General features: G+C 48.3%; 1 protein-coding gene across 1 annotated transcript in view; it reads left to right on the top strand.

The window, feature by feature from the left end:
* The first annotated feature begins 710 nt into the window (after positions 1-710).
* The window catches only part of NFE2L3 (NFE2 like bZIP transcription factor 3), a 34,537-nt gene continuing 17,597 nt past the window's right edge, over positions 711-17,650 (top strand). Inside the window, exon 1 of the mRNA XM_019958876.2 lies at positions 711-1,597. Within this exon, the coding sequence (XP_019814435.2) occupies positions 1,007-1,597 (591 nt within the window). The 5' untranslated portion in view covers positions 711-1,006. The remainder of the gene's footprint in view (positions 1,598-17,650) is intronic.

Genomic DNA, 17,650 nt, shown 5'->3' with positions numbered 1-17,650 from the left:
ACGCTAGTAAGCAGTAGAGGGGGGATTTGGACGCATACAGGGTAACGATGGAGCACTAGCGCTCTTATCTCATTAAAGGAGCAAAGGAGATGGTGAGGGAAGGCCTAGCCTTTGGCAGGGCAAGCCGGGGGAAGCGAGAGGTAACAGATAACAGTTCTGTTTGATCCTTATGGCAGCTTTGTAATCTATATGTCAAACTCTCGGCTTTACAATACATTGCCTCTGATCTCCCCACATCCTATTTAACAGGTAGTTTTATCCCCATTTTACAGATAAGAAAACTGAGCCACAGAGAAGTAACTTTTCAAGGTCACACGACTGGTAGTGGCGCTGGGATCTGAACCTACTGTGCCAGCTCAGTGTTCTCACGTGGGTGGAAGCCCTCTGCATGCCGCCCAGTGCCTCGACTTCCCGCCCCCCACCCCCACCTCAGTCTATACATCCTGTCCCTTCCTCCCCACCTTTACCCCGGACCCCCTACTCCCATCCCGCGGTTTCAGCCACAATCGCCCAGCCGACCACCACAGGGTTGAAAGCCACTTCGCGCCCAGAACTACTTCTGCTCCCAGGAAGCTTTGCGTTCCCCCGGAATAAAGAGCCTTTGAGCGCGGGGGCCCCGCCCCGCCCCGCGCGGGCCCCTCCCACGGGCGCCGGCCCGGGGCGGCCGTGGGCGTGTCCCGGGCGGCGGCGCCCGCGGCCCGGGGCGGAGTCTGGCTGCCGCTCGGGGCTGCAAGGCAGCCCGAGAGGGCGAGCTCTGGCCGTAGGTGGCTCCTCCTCCGCCACGCCGCAGCCGCAGGTACCCGGCCGGCTGCGGTGGAACAGCCTTTGTACCCTCCTCCGGGGGCCCGCGACGGCCGCTGCGCGCCCAGGTCCATTGTTTCGCCGCTCTGTCTCTTCCGGACAGGTGCTGGCGGCGCGCGGGGCCAGCACGTGCCAGAGCCGCGGCCTGAGCGCCCCTAGGGATCCGCGGGCGCCCGCTGGAGCGTCCTCGGGCGCGCGGCGGGGGATGAAGTACTTGAAGCCGTGGTGGTCGGACGGCGGCAGCCTTTTTCACCTCACCATCCTGCTGAGCTTGGCGGAGCTCCGCCTGGACCTGGACCTAGACCTCGACCTCGACCTCTACCTGCTGTTCCCGCCGCGCACTCTGCTTGGAGATGAGCTGCTGCTCCGGAACGGCCAGACGAGCCACATCTCCGCGCTCAGTCCTTTCCCGGCCTCGGGAGGGTGGGGGCGCGCCGAACTGCTGCACCCCAAGTGCTGGGAGCGGGACCCCGCGGCGCCGCCAGAGGGCCGACTGCTCCGGGAGGTGCGCGCGCTGGGGGTCCCCTTTATCCCCAGTATCCGAGTGGACGCATGGCTGGTGCACAGCGTGGCTGCAGGCGACGCCGACGGGGCGCACGCGTTGCTCGGCGCCGCAGCCGCCTCGTCTGCCGGGGGAGTGGGTGCCGGCGTGGAAGGCGTTAGCCAGGCTGCGCCGGGTGGCGGCGGGGGTCCGCGAGCGGTTCAGAGTAGCCCGTTGGCCGCCGGGGAGGAGGAGGAGAAGGCACCCGCGGAACCGACGGCTCAAGTGTCGGACGCCGACGGACACGCGAGCGAGGTAACAGGAGAGCGGGACGCGAGCTGGTGCTGGGGGACCTGGCCGGGAGCCCTGGTTGTGGCGGGCGGGTGGGGCGGCACGCCTGCGCACCTCCACCCGTCGCCCCCGGGCAGGTGGGGTTTGCAGGTTTGAGGATAACTGTGAGCCTCTCCTTTTTGTGAATTCGACCGAAGAAGGCTTAGTGCTGTCGCTATGGCTCTTAGGCTTTTGGGAACCAAGTGGGTGAAGTCATCAGCTAGCTTATGAGGGAGGACGGTATGCTGGAAATTTTCTGGCCCACTATCTTCGTTTAGTACCTCGTGTAAAATGACATATCTTTTTCCGGAACCGAAGGCGGCCTTGGGCTCCCGGAGGATACACGTTTCTCTTAACTGCGCTCTCAGCCCAACGCGCTCACCTCCTTCGGATATGAACCCATTGCAGTTCGTTTTTAGATGCTTCTCTGGAATGAGGGGCTATATGGTCAGTGTCCACTCCGAGGCCCGCAGACAGACCGGTCTGCTCTTACCTAACGATTCTCCACACCTAACAATCCACCTCCCCCCAGAACTTGTGTAACCCCTTAGCATAAAGAACACGGGTACCCTGACAGTCATCTAGTGACTAACAAGTTTCCTTTGGTTCGTAGGTTCAAACCTTTCAGTTTAACTTCCTTTTAAAACAAAGTTCACCAGAATCTATTGACTGAAGTGTCTGGTGCTCCCAACGGCGAGTTGGTGTCTACAGACACAGGATAGCAATTTCCAAAAAATCGCCTTATCCAAAGTTCCTCCAAAGGGATCTCTGTAATTGGTCCAAACCTCAGTGTTAGCAATTGGTATTGATCCGCAAGAGTTCCCTGGACGTTGTTTTTGTGGAGTGCAATCTTATGCAAAATGGGGCCAGACTGGTTTGTTTGCTGCTCTTCAGAATTGCCCTGTTTGTGTAGGCAGTTGCCAGACGAGCTTCTCCGCCCTCTCCTAGAGGGGTCATTGTGTCCAAGTGCCGGGTGATTCAGTGTTAAACGTATCCGATCCCTGCCTCTTCCTGGGGCCGGAACTAATGGGATGGGGGTGGGGGAGTCTCGGTGGGCTCCGAACAAACGGAGGGTAGGGGTGGGTAGGTCTTTTCTGCTCGCTGCTCCAGCCTCCACCCTGGGGGGTGGTCTCACCTGAATCTCTCCCAGTTCAGGGGTGGAGCGTTCTGTGCCGCTCCCCTTCCCGATTCCGTGCCACCCAGGGATGAAACCCAGTGTTGGATGCTGTCCCAGATGGCACCCTGCCCCCATCACCGCTCAGTGCCAACCGGCCTCCGAAGTGTGCGAGGACCTGGAGGCACAGGAGGCTACTCTTCAAGGACTTCACTCCCCCGCCCAGGCTCTCCTGGTAGATATCTCTTTAGACCAGCAAGGCTGCCATGGGGGAAAGCTCTGGGGACCTAGGCAGAGCCAGACCTTGGATGCCCTGAGCCCAGATTTCCTAAGGAAGAGGGTGAGGTTCACCCCAGGCCATTCTCCTGGTATCACCTCCTCCAGCTGACATGTGCGGACCTGCAGGACTGTGGTCGCTGCTGGGATGACCTGGTTTTGTTCATTCTGGTGATAATTAGCTGTCGAGCACCTTACAGTTTTCACAGCCAGTTCACCTGTATTGATAACACCTTTTACATGCCCCTTGTGAGGTCCACGGGCCAGGCATCCTCATATCCAATTCATACTTGGAAAATAGAGATCCAGTGAGGTAGAGGGGCTTGGCTAAACCAGCACAGTTAATTAGTACTAGAAGTGGATCTAGACTCTGAGCCCCCCTGACTCCCAGGCTGGCACATTAAGCATCTCCACTGCACTTTTGTGTGCAAGCGTGCAGCGGAATGGGCATTACCCCCATTCCTGACCGCAGCACCACTGCTCTCCACTGCTGGATTGACTTTAAGAAGCAAATTGTACCATCAGTAATGCCGAGGTTAGACTTGGAAACCATGACTCTGGAGAAAATGGGCAGAAAAAACAAAACAGCTCTGGTTTTTGCGATCAGCAAACCTGGGTGTGGGGGCATCACATAATAATGTGCCCTCATATGGACTACCTTACTCCCTCCAGGCCTCAGTGTCTCATCTGTTGAGTGGGAGAGTAATGCTTCCCTCGGGTGCCGTGCCCATTAAGTGGGAAAAGCATGTGTGAAGTGCCAGCCTAGTGCCTGGGATATGATTGTTTTCTTCTTTTGCCCCCATCCTCAACACACCCTCCTTAACCGGTCCCCACTCAACATTTTGTCTTGTTTGTCTCTGTGTCTAGCTTGATCGGTTGTCTGTTAAGGAGGTGGGGTGGGTTGGAGCCAGACTGCCTGGTTTGGGATCCCAGTTACACCATGCATTGCTCTGTAACCTTGGGCCATTTCTGAATCTATCTGTGCTTTATTCTCACCTGCACAATAGGAATAATATAGGTGCCTACTGCAGGGGGTTGTTGTGAGAATTAAACGATTCATACCATGGAATAGGCTTAGAACTGTGCCTGTCCCGTCTTAAATGCTCAAGGTTAACTTCAAAGAGAGGGAGTGCTGTGACATAAGAACATCTTAAGTTTGTTACAGATAATTCTGATGGCTTACATTTGAGTTGTAGGAGATTCTGGTTTTATAGTATAACTTTCCATAATTTTTGTACATGTGCAAAGATATTTTGGAGTAGGGGATTTTCCAAGTATCAAAAGAAGTACAGTTTTGGTTTCATTTCTTAGTGAGGCTAATCATTAGTTGCAAACAGAATGTGGAATTCCCCAGGGCAGACAAGCTTCCCTTCCTGACCACAACCATTCTCTCACAACTTATAAGGCACATGTTCTTCAAAGTCATGTACTGGTTAAACAAAGAAATCAACGGTAGTTGTGGAATTGAATGTGTGAGCATATTTGAAGATGGGGTGCCTACTTAACAGCCAGCAGCCGTGTTTCAGAGAGCTGTTGCCACTTTACAATTGAGAGGGCTTGTGGTCATCTTGATGTGGTTTCATGCCGTGGGACAGATGGGGACCTTCTGCCCGGTGAGGGGTCCAGCAGGACCTCTGACCTTTGGAGTTGGTTTCTTGAGGTCACAGGAAGAATCTGATACAGTCAATATTTGCTTCTAAGAGTATATAAAGGGAAGAGAAAGCAGGTTGTTAAAGTGATTGTTAAAGTGAAAGTTGGTTTTTGTTTCAAAATCAAAGATAGTCCCTGATGCCTGGGCAGTTGGAGATAGATGAAATTTCAAACACTTGCCTGTTTTCAACTTACAACCATGATACAGAAATAGTCTTTTGTGTAATGATATGCATTGCAGTACAACGTTTCACAGTAGACTTTTTACTTACTAAAATATGCAGTGAAGATGCACCTATGATCTTCTCATGGGAAAGAAGAGCATGGGTCACTGTATTCGTGTTGTTGCTGTTTAGTTGCTCAGTCGTGTCCGACTCTTTGCTGCCCTATGGACTGTAGCCCGCCAGGCTCCTATGTCCATGGGATTTCCTAGAATACTGGAGTAGGTTGCCATTTCCTCCTTCAGGGGATCTTCCTGACCCAGGGATTGAGCCTGTGTCTCCTGCTTTGGCAGAGGGATTCTTTGCCACTGAGCCACCTGGGAAGCCTATTAGTGTCCTAGGGCTGCTGCGACACAGTAACGTGAACCAGGCGACTTAACAGAAATGTACTGTCTCACAGTTCTGGAGGGAAAAAGGTGGAGAGAGGGTCTCAGCAGTTCTGAGGTTCCAGGCTGTGATGGTGAGGCTGAAAGTTGTGAGGGAGAGGTTCTGGGAGTTTCCAGGCCTCGCTCCTGGTTTCTGGTCATTTGCTGGCAGTCTTCGACGGCCCTTGCTTTTTACTGCATCAGCCCAGTCTCTGCCTTCTTCACATGGCACTGTCCCTGTACGCATGCCTGTAGCCAGATTTCCCTCTTTATAGGACACCAGTCATATAGGATTAGGGGCCCACCTTCTCATCCTAACCAATTACATCAGCAATGGCTCAGTTTCCAAATAAGGCCACATTCTGGGGTACTGAGGGTTATGACTTTGAACACATCAATTTTGAGGGACTCAGTTCAATCCGTTATGCTGTCACCATCTCCCCTTTCTGGGAACTCTTGGGGGTGTTCCACTTGCTTACCAACTAGGTACCAGTTGTTGAAAGTCCACGGTGTCTAGAAGCAGCTGGACTACATGTGGGACCATTTGCAGCAGGACTTGGTATAAGTTCTTGAGCAAAGCTGGTTTTTGGCTGGCTTGTTGTGCCACAACCCCAAGGAACCCCAGACTTCTTCCAGTCAGCCTTTGACCTAAAGTGGTAGGTTACAGAGACATCATCCCTCCAGTGTCTGAGTCTCCCCTCGCTTGCCCTACTTCTTGGCTTCACTCAGAATTGGAGCGCAGGGCCCAGGCCTGCCCTATGGGCAGACTCAGGCAGGCTGCTCTCGTGGTCAGTGTGCTGGCCCTGGAGCTTCACTGCTGACTGGTTATATGATCCGAAGCACACTTGTTAACCTCCCTGTGCCTTGGTTCCCTTATCTGTGAAATGGGTTGGTAAGAGTCCCTTCAGGAGGATTAAAGAGATCACACGCGTTCTTTGGGATTGGCACTTGGTAAGCCCTCCATGTTAGCAGCTGCTGTTAACTCAGCGGGGGCAGGAGGCGCTCCAGTGCCCCTTCCTAACTTATCCCTCTGTGCTTTGTTGCCACATACAGGTCTCCAGAGCATGCCTTGTTCTTTCCCGTTTTCATCTGAGAAGCCCCCCGGGGGTCCTCATTGCCTACCAGTTTGCTATTTTGTTGTTCAAGGCTCCCCATCTGATGCAGCTCCCTGTTCTGAGTTCATCTCTCCAGCTGGCCCACACCTGTAGCCTACTTGGCTACTTTGACTTTCTCCCTTCCTCTTCCCCAAATAGCCGGTTCTTTCCTGCCTTTGACTCGGTTACCTTTGCCCAGAATGTGTCCTTTCATTTCTTTCAAGTCTTTTACTGTTAAGTTCTCACTCCTCTCCACTATTACCTCAAGCATTTCCTGTTCTTTCCTTTGTGCCCTACTGCATTTTGTGACATTTCTTCTATGGGACTTGTGTTCTCTACTTTGAACTGCAGCGCCTTAAGTGTGGAAACTGGGTCTTCACTCTAATGTGCAAGTGGCACCCAGGGACAGGATTAGGAGCAGAAGCCCGTTCAATCAGCCTGTGTTGAGCTCCTCATTCATCCTCCACGTTGACTCTGCAGAGCTTCTCGGGTGCTGAGAGCTCACGTGTCTTGAGACCTTCCAGGCCAGAGTTCCAACTGCAAATATACGAAATATACGAAATCCTGATGGGCTATCTGATCGCTTAATGCCGATTTGAGTGGATGGGGCAGTGGAAAGCAGACTTTCAGGTTGGCATATAATTAATCAGGAGGTGAAACTCAGGATTGCTTAAAGTATCATCTTGCCCAGAATAGACAGGTTACTGTTCTTAAGTGCTGAGGTAGACTATGCCGCCCCCCACCCACTAAAAAATTGAAACAAAAACAAGCTTCTCACATTTGTGGTAGCCTTTCGATATGAATAGTTTGTTCTCAAAATCTAATTAAAGATGTACAGTGATATTCAAATACACTTCTGGGCAGCTGAAGCAGGCTGAGGCTCCAGTACATACCTGGGTGGTTTTTGGTTGAGTTGCAGGTGGTGGTTGGCAGACCATGGTCAGTGTTGTAGAGGCAAGGAAGGCATGGCCTTCTGTGATTGGGTGCAACTGGATTCCCTGGCATTAGCCAGGGTTCTCCAGAGAACAGAGAGTGTGTATGTGCGTGTGTGTGTGTGTGTGCGTGCGTACATGCATGTGTGCTAAGTAGCTCCAGTCATGACCAACTCTTTGTGACCCCATGGACTGTAGCCCACCAGGCTCCTCTGTCCATGGGATCTTCAGGCAAGAATACTGGAGTGGGTTACTATGTCCTCCTCCAGGCGATCTTCCCAACCAAGGGATCAAACCCATGTTTCCTGATGCAGGTTGGAGGCAAAATTTCTTCCCCAGGGAGACCTTAGTTTTGTTCCATTTTGCCCTGAAAGACTTTCAGTTGATTGGATGAGGCCCACTTGGATTATCAAAGACACTCTCTTTTACTCAGTCACCTGGTTGGGGGCCACTGTTACCCACATCTGCAGAGTACCTCAGTACCTTCACAGCAACACTAGGTTAGCATCTGATGGAATTCTGAGTCCTGTAGCCTGGCCACATTGACATGTAAAACCAGTCATCACCCCATCCCAGCTCCATCTCTTCCTGGGCAACCTCCATGAGGCTTGGTGTCCAAATTGTAAAAGGTGAATATTAACTTCTTTCTGGGAAAGTTCCTTCAGCATTAAATCATACTCTATGTTAAAGGGCTAGTGCAGGTTTTGGCAAAGTAATAGATATTCAGCGAGTGATTTGCTGTCATTGCTCCAGAGCTGGGGAATGTCGAACTCCCAGGAAACCCCTGACATATGGAGGAAATGGCAGATGACCACGAGGTCTTGCAGGAGGCCTTGGGCTTGTTGAGGAGGCAGAACCCTTAAGGCTCATCTGGAAAAAGAGCTGCTTAGCCTTACTTTAGAGCTGGGTTTCTCATCCCAGTGACTGTGTCAAATTACCCGGTTGTTTGATACAATGTAAATTTCAGGGCCCACCTGAGACTGGCTGAATCAGAGCCTCTCAGATGGGGCTGGGGATGGGTCTGCAGTTTCTCAGACTTCCACATGATTCTTCTGCCACCCCATGTTGATCTTAGCCATGGTGTTACTGCCTCAGGACTTTTTGATGCCCAGCAATGTAGAAATGGAGGGCAGAGGCGGGTGGGCGGGGGACGGTGCCTGGTTGAAAACTATCCTTCTGAATTTAAAGCCCAAAAGAGCTCGTAGACTGAGCCAAAGTTACCTGCTTGAGCAGCAGGACCTGGGCTAGAGCCCTGGTTTGCCAGATGTTGTTTTAAAGTTAAAGCCTGACCTGTCTAGTTCCTTGCTGGGGATGAGGAACTAACTTGCAAAAATAACTAATAATGAATGCAGAACTAACTTGCAAATACATACAGTTCAAAATTAACTCATGCTTAAGTTCTAGAATAGGTGAAGCTAGGGTACAAATATGAGAACTTTCTGGGAGTGTCTGAGAACTTTAAATATTCTCTTTCACAGTTGAGGAACAAGTTAAATGAGTGCCTGTATTTGTCAGAATTGTGCAGTTAAGGTTTATACAGTTCTGGCCAGGTATACCCTACCTAAAAACTATGTGAGAGTGATTGAGTAGTGTGGAGGGGAAGGGTGGTGGGATTAGTGATGTAAGAACAACAGGTAAGGGACTTGCCTGGTGGCCCAGTGGTTAAGACCGCGCTTCCAATGCAGGGGGCTTGGGTTCGATCCCCAGTCTCTTCGTGGTCTCAATCCCTGGTTGGGAATTAAGATCCCATACCTCAGGGTGTAGCCAAAAAACAAAACCAAAAAGGAATAGCAGAAGATTGTTGATAATTTTTGAAACTGGATGATGGGTTCATGGAGGGCTTGCTATATTGTATTCTGTTTATTTTGTGTGTTTGAAATTTTCCAGTGTGAAGAAAATACAAAAACATCATGCATGTTGAAGGCCACTTGGCCTGTCCTGCCTGCTGGAGTAATGTAGCATTACATGAATCTGTCCTGCTCCCCCTCCCCCCCTCCCCTCTGCTCTGCCCTGCCCTCTCCTGGTCCCTCTGCTCCCCCTCTCCCACTCCCCTCTGCCCTCCCCTCTCCCAGGCTCCCAGCCTACACCTGGGGATTACTTGTGGGAGAAGCAGCTCCTTTTAAAATCAAAGCCTGCAGGTTGGAGTTCAGCCTGCCCTTGTGTCCCAGGTGTTGAGTCTCCTGTTTGGAAACACTGGCTGTCTTCATACCCAGCTTCTCCTGGTGGGCTGTCACACTGAATGGCTTAGTTTCAGCCTCGTGGAGGATGCTTGCTAATTTTTTTAGCTGCTTCCCCTAGGAGCCTTCAGAAGTGAGTTTAGTCTATAGCACATTTTAGGGTGAGCAGTTTCCAGCACATAATAGCAAATGGAGAGAATGGAGATTGGATAATGGAGTCCTGTCCCCCATCCCTGTCACCAGCATAACAATCACCAGCGCAGGGCCAGTCTTGGCTCATCTGTCACTCCCCATGTCCCTCCCCCCATTAGTTTGAAACAAATTCCAGACATCATTTCTTGTGATTCTTGTGCCAGCTCTTTGCAGAGACTTAGTCAAGAGGAGAAAAAAGCCTGGATTTGTTCCTTTCCTGTTCTTCCCACTACGTTCATCAACTCAGAAAATCTTCTATAAATATTTTAGGGTATATATCCCTAAAGGACCCTTCTAAACATCAACACAATGCCAAGACCACACCTAAAAAAAAATCAGCAAAAATTTGTTACCACTGAAGGTCTAGTTCGTATTCAACCCCAGTTATGTCATGATAAATTTTTTCACAGTTGGTTTGTTGGACTTGCAATCCAAATAAGATCAGTACCATGCGCTGTAGCCAGCTGTTCTGCTTGATATTCAGAGACGGACTTGCTTTATTCGTACGGAGCGAACTCTTCCCATGTCTGCAGTTCTTATCTGTGTGAAACAAGTGGGAGCCATCGTGGGTGGTGGTGCAGTTGGCTTTCCGGTAGGAAGAAGGCACCCTTCGTCCTACAGAAGAGGAAATGAAGAGCCTTCAGCGAATGACTTCTCACAGCAGCAGACAGGGGTGTTGGGACACCCAATGACTACCAGTGAAAGGCGGAGCCCCGGGTAGGAGGAGAAATGTCCAGGCCTCTCCTGTTTCCCCCATCACCCTCTCCAGCCTCCTCCTGTACCCTCCCACCAGTGAATCCTGCTGGGAGCCCCAGAGTGTGCAGGGCTCAGTTTCTGGGGGAACACATGGGGACCTGGGGGGGCAAATAAGAACCAGGACAGTGTCCATGAGCAGGCTGTCAAGTAAAAACGCCTGCAGCCACACCCTGTTAAGTCACTTACCAGGTCAGTGACTCAACAGCAAGTTGCTTAACCTCCCTGTGCCTCAGTTTCCCCCTTTGTAAGAGGAGAAAAGAGCAGTACCTGGGATGCCAGGCAACTTCAGTGAGATCATGATTGTGGTGCCTGGCCCAGAGTGAGTGCTCAATCAGTGTGAGCTATAATTATTATAAACTGCTGCAGCAAACCACCCAGGCTAGACAGGACACAGTCTCTCTTTATCTGGCTCCTCGTTTCTCTCTAGACCTGATGACTCCAGCTTGCCTCCAGCCTAGAGCCAGGGCCTCAGAATTCTCTGGCCTTCATCCCTCTCCCTCTGATATCATCCTTCTCGTAGGCCCCACACTGTTCTTTGTCTCTGAAGGTTCTTCCAACCCTGAAGGTCACACCAGGTCTTAGTCTCTCCTCCCCCAGATCACTAAATGAAAGGCCTAGCCAGTGAAGCCAGCCGAAACTGTTCACAAAGAGTGTTTTCAGCGTCGAACTCTCCATCGTCCTCTTCCGGTCTCAGCACAGGATAGTAAGTACCGAGTCAGAAATCATGCTGCCAGATACCAGAACTTCTAAGACTCAGCAAAGAGAAGAGTCCAGCTTTGCTTCTTTCTCCCCTCTCCACTATCCTTCGTTGTCTCTGAAAACCTTCCTTTGAGGCTCAGCTCTGCTCCCTAACTCATCTGTGGTGGCAAAGATGAGTTAACAGCTGGAGGACAGGTGTCAGAAGGATACAGCCCTCGGTACCAGCAGGGAAGGGTGTGGGAGAGGGGTGGTTAGGAATGGGGATTGATACGTTCACACTGCTGTAGTTGAAACAGATAACCAACAAGGACCTACCGTATATAGCACAAGGACGTTGTTTAGTTGCTCAATATTCTGTAATAACCTAAATGGGAAAAGAATCTGAGAATGAATAGATACATGTATAGAAAAAGGGAAAGTGTTAGTTGCTCAGTCATGTCTAACCCTCTGCAACCCTCCAGACTGTGTAGCCCTCCAGGCTTTCTGTCCATCGGATTCTCGAGGCAAGAATACTGGAGTGGGTTGTCATGCCCTTCTCCAGGGCATCTTCCCGACCCAGGGAGATACATGTATATGTCTTACTGCCACCTGAAACTAAGACAACATTGTTAATCAACTAAACTCAAGTATAAAATAAACATTTAAAAAAATTATTTACAGCCCAGTAGGAAAGAAAAGACCCATATAATTGTAATTTTACATAGAATAGAAGGCATGTCATAGGAGAAACCTACAGGCCATGGGATTTTTGAGACAGAAGAACCCAGTTTTAACTAAGGGGCCCAAACTGAGAAGGTCTGGATCCATGCAGAGGATGGGGTGGCTAGGCTCCCAGCAGTCAGGGCTGTGGCGGGAGGGCCTGCCTTTCACTAGCTGCCAGTTCAGTGCAAGTCCCTGGGTGGTGGTGAGCACCCCAGCTCACAAGTTTACGATGGCTTCCTGTGGTGAGCATGGAAACTTTCTTCTTTTTTTTTTTTTAAATTGAGTCCCAGCCTGAGAGTAAAAATCACCTACCTACACACAAATAAAAAGTAACTTAATGATGGGTTTTTCTTACCCATTCTTTAAGAGCATGGACCATGAATCACCAGTATATACAACAGTGCTTGTAAAACACTTGTACTGTCTCTTTCAGCTCCTTGTCATTGAGTTGAGGAAAACAGGAAAAGAAGAAAGCAAAGAGATAGTAATTACTGGCTACTAGGGGCTGGGGTCGCTTTCTCTTGGGGTTCTAATTGAGTTGTCAGAAGTTAGTCATTAATTACAACTCTTCAGAATCAAAAAGCAGTAGAAAGTACTGATTAATGTTTGCATAGGATCTTAAAATGTATAAAGTGCTTTTCCTCAACCACTTCCTTAAAATATGAATTAGAACTGTTACCCTTCATGTCACAGACAAGGAGACTGAGAGTCAGAGTGGCCCAAGGTCACAGCTGGTAGGATTAGGAGTGGCCTCTCTTAACTCAGCTGTTTTTGGACATGAGTCTTCCTAGCCAGGAGGCTTTTATGGGACCTTGTAGACTGTGCAGAGTATACAAGTGCAATAGCCCTTTTTCACTTTCTAAATAGAAATAATATTGGACCTCCCTCTCCTCGTCTTGTGTTCCTGGTGTCTCCACCCCACCCCACCCCAAGATAGAATTGCTTAACTGTCACAAATCGGTCCCTGGGAAGAGGACTCTCTCTGAGCCCAAGTTGAGTGGGCAGGATGTTTCTAAGGGAGTACATTTCCAGTTTACAGCTGTGGAAGGGAATACAAGAAAGCAAATTTGGACAAAAGCAGGAGTCAAACTGGAGCAGGGCAGTGCCAGGAGCTCTGGGGCTTAAGTGACCCTTCACAGTTGTCCCATGATGGGTGAGGTGGCCAGGCCTTTGTGCTCTCTCTGTTCAGTCCTGAGATGTAGGTGCCCCAGGAACAGTGTCACCTTAGGTGAGGGGGCCCTAGGTAGGCGAGGCATTCTGTAAAGGCCCAGCTGGAGGCTCTTTGCTCCCAGGTCAAGGAGAATTCTTTCAAACTTTCCAGTGAGGAGTTCTGATGTTCCATAAAGCTTCCCAATTCTTTTTTCTTCAAAACTAGCATGACAATGATACAAAAAAAAAAAAAAAAAGAAAGAATCCAGGAATTACTTTTATGCATATTCCTGCAAAACATTAAATAAAATGTTAGCAAGTCATACAGAAATATAGGTGCATAAAGCATTTTTTAAAATGGATGTATTAGTTATCTATTGCTGCAGAGGAGATTATTCCAAAACTTAATGACTTAATACCACATTTATTATCCTATTTATTATGTGAGCTAGAAATTCTGGAGTGGCTTAGCTGGGTGGTTCTCCTTCCTGGTTTCAAGAGATTGTAGTGAAGATGGTGATTGGAGTGCATTTATCCGAAGGCTGAACTGGAGCTGAGAGATCCAGTTCCAAGGTGGACCACTGACAGCTGTGGTCAGGAGGCCGCAACTCTACTCCAAGTAGAGTTGGAAAGGCCAAGGCCTCTCTGTAGAAAGCTTGAATGTCCTTGCAACGTGAGTGCTCGCTTTCACCAGTACGAGTGATCCGAGGGAGAGCAAAGAGGAAGCCACGGGGCTGAACCATTACGCCCACATAATAATACTCCTTTTGTTAAAAACAACTCATTAAGTTTGGCCCCAACTCAGTAGGGGGGTTAATCTTCTTGAAGAAGAAGAAAAGAGTGTTATATATAATTTGTGGATATTTTTGAAACACCTAAGTATTCAATATCCATTTCTACTTTTAAAAATGCCCTTCAAAAATAAGGATAGAGCTTCATACTACCAAATCCTCAGATACAGTCTTGTATCCACTTTCTATTCCTTATCCTGAAATGAAGGCTTTATTTTTCTTTCTTTCAAACTCAGTCATGCCATTTGTCCTTTGGAGTCTTTATCTATAGCTTTCTGAATGTTATCCTTTCTCCTCAGTCATTGCCTTACAAACATATTCCAGCATCTCATCTTTAAAATATTGCTCTGACCCACTTCCCCAGTCACTTCATAGCCAAAATTCTTGAAAGAATGGTCTGTATACTGTTCCCAATTTGTTATCTCCCATTTACTCTTCAACACCGTATCACTGGGCTTCTACCTTAAGTTTTTCGAAGGCCACCCACACACTGCTTTCTTATTGCCAAATCCATTGGATACTTTTCTGTCCTTACTGTGCGCAACCTCCAAGCAGCATTCAACACAATCAACCACTCCATTCTTATTGAAACAGTTTTGGATTCTGAGACACTGCTATTCTGTCTTCCCCTGCAACTCATTTCTTGTCTTCAGTCTTTTCTCACCAGCTTTTCTGCTTGACCTCTGAATGTTTCAGTTCTGCAGGACCCTGTCCTGAGCCCCTTCTAGCTTTGTGCTCGCTTGTTGGAATCTCGTTAGTTCCTGTGTGTGTGTTTATGTTGATGTGTTTCCAGTTTTTACTTTCAGTTCAGACCTTTGCTCTAAATTCCAGATTCTCATCTCAGTAATGTAATAGATATTTCTGCTTGACTTTTTACGTCTCAAACTTGACATTTCCAAAATGGAAGACCCCTCAGTTTCCCTTTTTAATGGTTCTGTTTGTAACTATCCACCATCTTTATTCAAGCCAGAAATCTAGGAGTCATTCTAAATTTTCTTCCCTTTCCTTGATCTCCCATTTCCAGTCCATCAACAAGCCCTGTCTCATTTTACACAGCGTATCATGGATTCTTCCGCTTCTCTGTCACCACCACCTTTTTCCAGACTCTTATTTCTGTGTGCATGTGTGTGTGCACGCGTGTGCACTAAAGTCACTTCAGTCATGTCCGACTCTGTGCAACCCCATGGACTATAGCCCGCCAGGCTCCTCTGACCATGGGATTGTCCAGGAAAGAATACCGGAGTGGGTTGCCATGCCTTCCTCCAGGGAATCTTCCCAACCCAGGGATCGAACCCTGGTCACTTATGTCTCCTGCACTGGCCAGCAGATTCTTTACCACTAGGCCATCTGGGAAGACTGTTACCTACTGTCAATTAATTACTGTAGTAACCTCCTAACTGGTCTCCCCACTTCCATGCTTGGATTTTCTCTGTAGTTGCAGAGGAAGAAGAAATAACTGTAGCTCAGATTCCTACTTTAACTGTAACTTTTCCTGTCTTGGCCCTTTTGCTGCGCATGCTTCCATCCTTAGGAAAACTCAGGCTTTCTGTCATGTCTCTAGTCTCTCCCCTACTCCTGGCTAGGACTCTTCCCTTACTGTCTTCATAGTCGCAGCTTGTTTCATACATACATTGATCGGAGACTGAATGGGAGAAGGTGAGTAAAAATGCTACTACTGTAGTAGACCCCAGTAGAAAACCCAGTAGAAAAGACCCCAGAAGAAAAATGGACAGAGACCACACAGAGTTCACAGAAAAGGAAATACAAATGCTTTTAAACTTGTGAAAGATGTTCAACTTCACTTATAATAAGAGAAGTAGAAATTAAAACTACAGCGAGATGCCAGTTTTCATCTATCACATTGGCACATTTACTGGTAGGAGTGTAAGTTAATTACCACAAACATTTTCAGAGGCCATTGGGTAGAATCCATCAAATAAAAAAATGCATGTATGTGTTGACCTAGGGAAATAGATGGGGAAACAGTGGAAACAGTGTCAGACTTTATTTTTGGGGGCTCCAAAATCACTGCAGATGGTGATTGCAGCCAAGAAATTAAAAGACACTTACTCCTTGGAAGGAAAGTTATGACCAACCTAGATACCATATTCAAAAGCAGAGACATTACTTTGCCAACAAAGGTCTGTCTAGTCAGGGCTATAGTTTTTCCAGTAGTCATGTATGGATGTGAGAGTTGGACTGTGAAGAAAGCTGAGTGCCGAAGAATTGATGCTTTTGAACTGTGGTGTTGGAGAAGACTCTTGAGAGTCCCTTGGACTGCAAGGAGATCCAACCAGTCCATTCTAAAGGAGATCAGTCCTGGGTGTTCTTTGGAAGGACTGATGCTAAAGCTGAAACTCCAGTACTTTGGCCACCTCATGCGAAGAGTTGACTCATTGGAAAAGACTCTGATGCTGGGAGGGATTGGGGGCAGGAGGAAAAGGGGACGACAGAGGATGAGATGGCTGGATGGCATCAGTGACTCGATGGACGTGAGTCTGGGTGAACTCCGGGAGTTGGTGATAGACAGGGAGGCCTGGCGTGCTGCGATTCATGGGGTCGCAAAGAGTCAGACACGACTGAGTGACTGAACTGAACTGAGCATACATTCTAGGAATTTATTTTACTTAACACATGTGTGCAAAGAAGTATGCATAAGGACATTTTAATTATTTTTTAAGAAATGATTGGAGACAAATATCCATCATTAAGAAACTAATCAAATCCATTGTGGTGACAGGAATGTATTGGTTGCTCTCCTCTGTACACAGCTCTTTCTGTTTTTAGATCTTTGCTAAAATATCACTCCCTTGAGAGGTCTTCCCTAACCAGTCTTTCTAAAGGTGGGTCCCCCCTTCTTCTCTTTCACTTGCCATAACTTGCAGTAATTTTCTTAGTTCACTTGTATTTTGGGCTTCCTCTCCCTTCAAATCTAAGCTGTGAAGAGGCAGTCTAGACTTTTTTTCACTATTGTATCCCCAGCATCCAGTATACTATTTGGGATTTAATATGTATTGATTGAATGAGTGAATGAATAAGGAAAGCTGCATGATACCCTTATTGATGGAACATTATAAGTAAAAAATAAGAATGGCAGGTGTGATAATGTGATGTAATACGTGTTTAGTCCTCATCTGCCCCCACCCCCACCCCTATGTGGCAGAGCTCCCAAAGACCTTGGAATTTCCTAAGCATGAGAGCGATGGGAGCATCTTTTGTTATAATATTTGGTCTCTCAGTCCTCAGTTCCTGAAATAGTTCCAAAGCCCTGAAGGTGAAAGGAAGTTTTTCTTACTTATAACATGCCCCTTCTAACCACACCTGACTTACGGGGTTGTTTTTTGTTTTTTAATATTTATTTGGCTGTGTCATGTCTTAATTGCAGCATGTGGGGTCTAGTTCCCTGACCACAGATTGAACCTGAGCCCCTTGCATTGGGATTGTGGAGTATTAGCCACTGGACCACCAGGGAAGTCCCTTCATTCTGTTGATGAGGTAGCTTTGGGAGAGCCCCCTAAAGATGGGAGCTGGTTGCCAGGGGAACCAACCACATGATGAGAGGATTAGAACTTTAAACCCTTCCACCCACCCACCCACACCTCTGGGGAAGGGAGGGTGCTGTAGATTGAGTTCAGTCACTAACAGCCAATGATCGCTCAACCATGCTTGTGTAGTGATACCTCCATAAAAAGCCAGAAGGAGGACTTTGGAGATCTTCCAGGTTGGTGATCACATGGAGGTGCTGGGAGAGTGGTGCAGAGCATGGCAGCTTGTGACCTTTCCACAGTCCTTGCTTTTAGGCATCTGTTTGTTTCTGAGTTGTGTCCTTTTGTAATAAAATAGTAATCTAGTGAGTAAAATGTTTTCCTGAGATCTGTGAGCCACTCTATCAAACTAATCACACCAGAGGAGGAGGAGGG

Source organism: Bos indicus, chromosome 4 (genome assembly GCF_029378745.1).
Source record: "Bos indicus isolate NIAB-ARS_2022 breed Sahiwal x Tharparkar chromosome 4, NIAB-ARS_B.indTharparkar_mat_pri_1.0, whole genome shotgun sequence".
NCBI lineage: Eukaryota > Metazoa > Chordata > Mammalia > Artiodactyla > Bovidae > Bos > Bos indicus.
The sequence above is the reverse complement of the archived record's forward strand: the minus strand, read 5'-3'. Positions and strand labels throughout refer to the sequence as shown.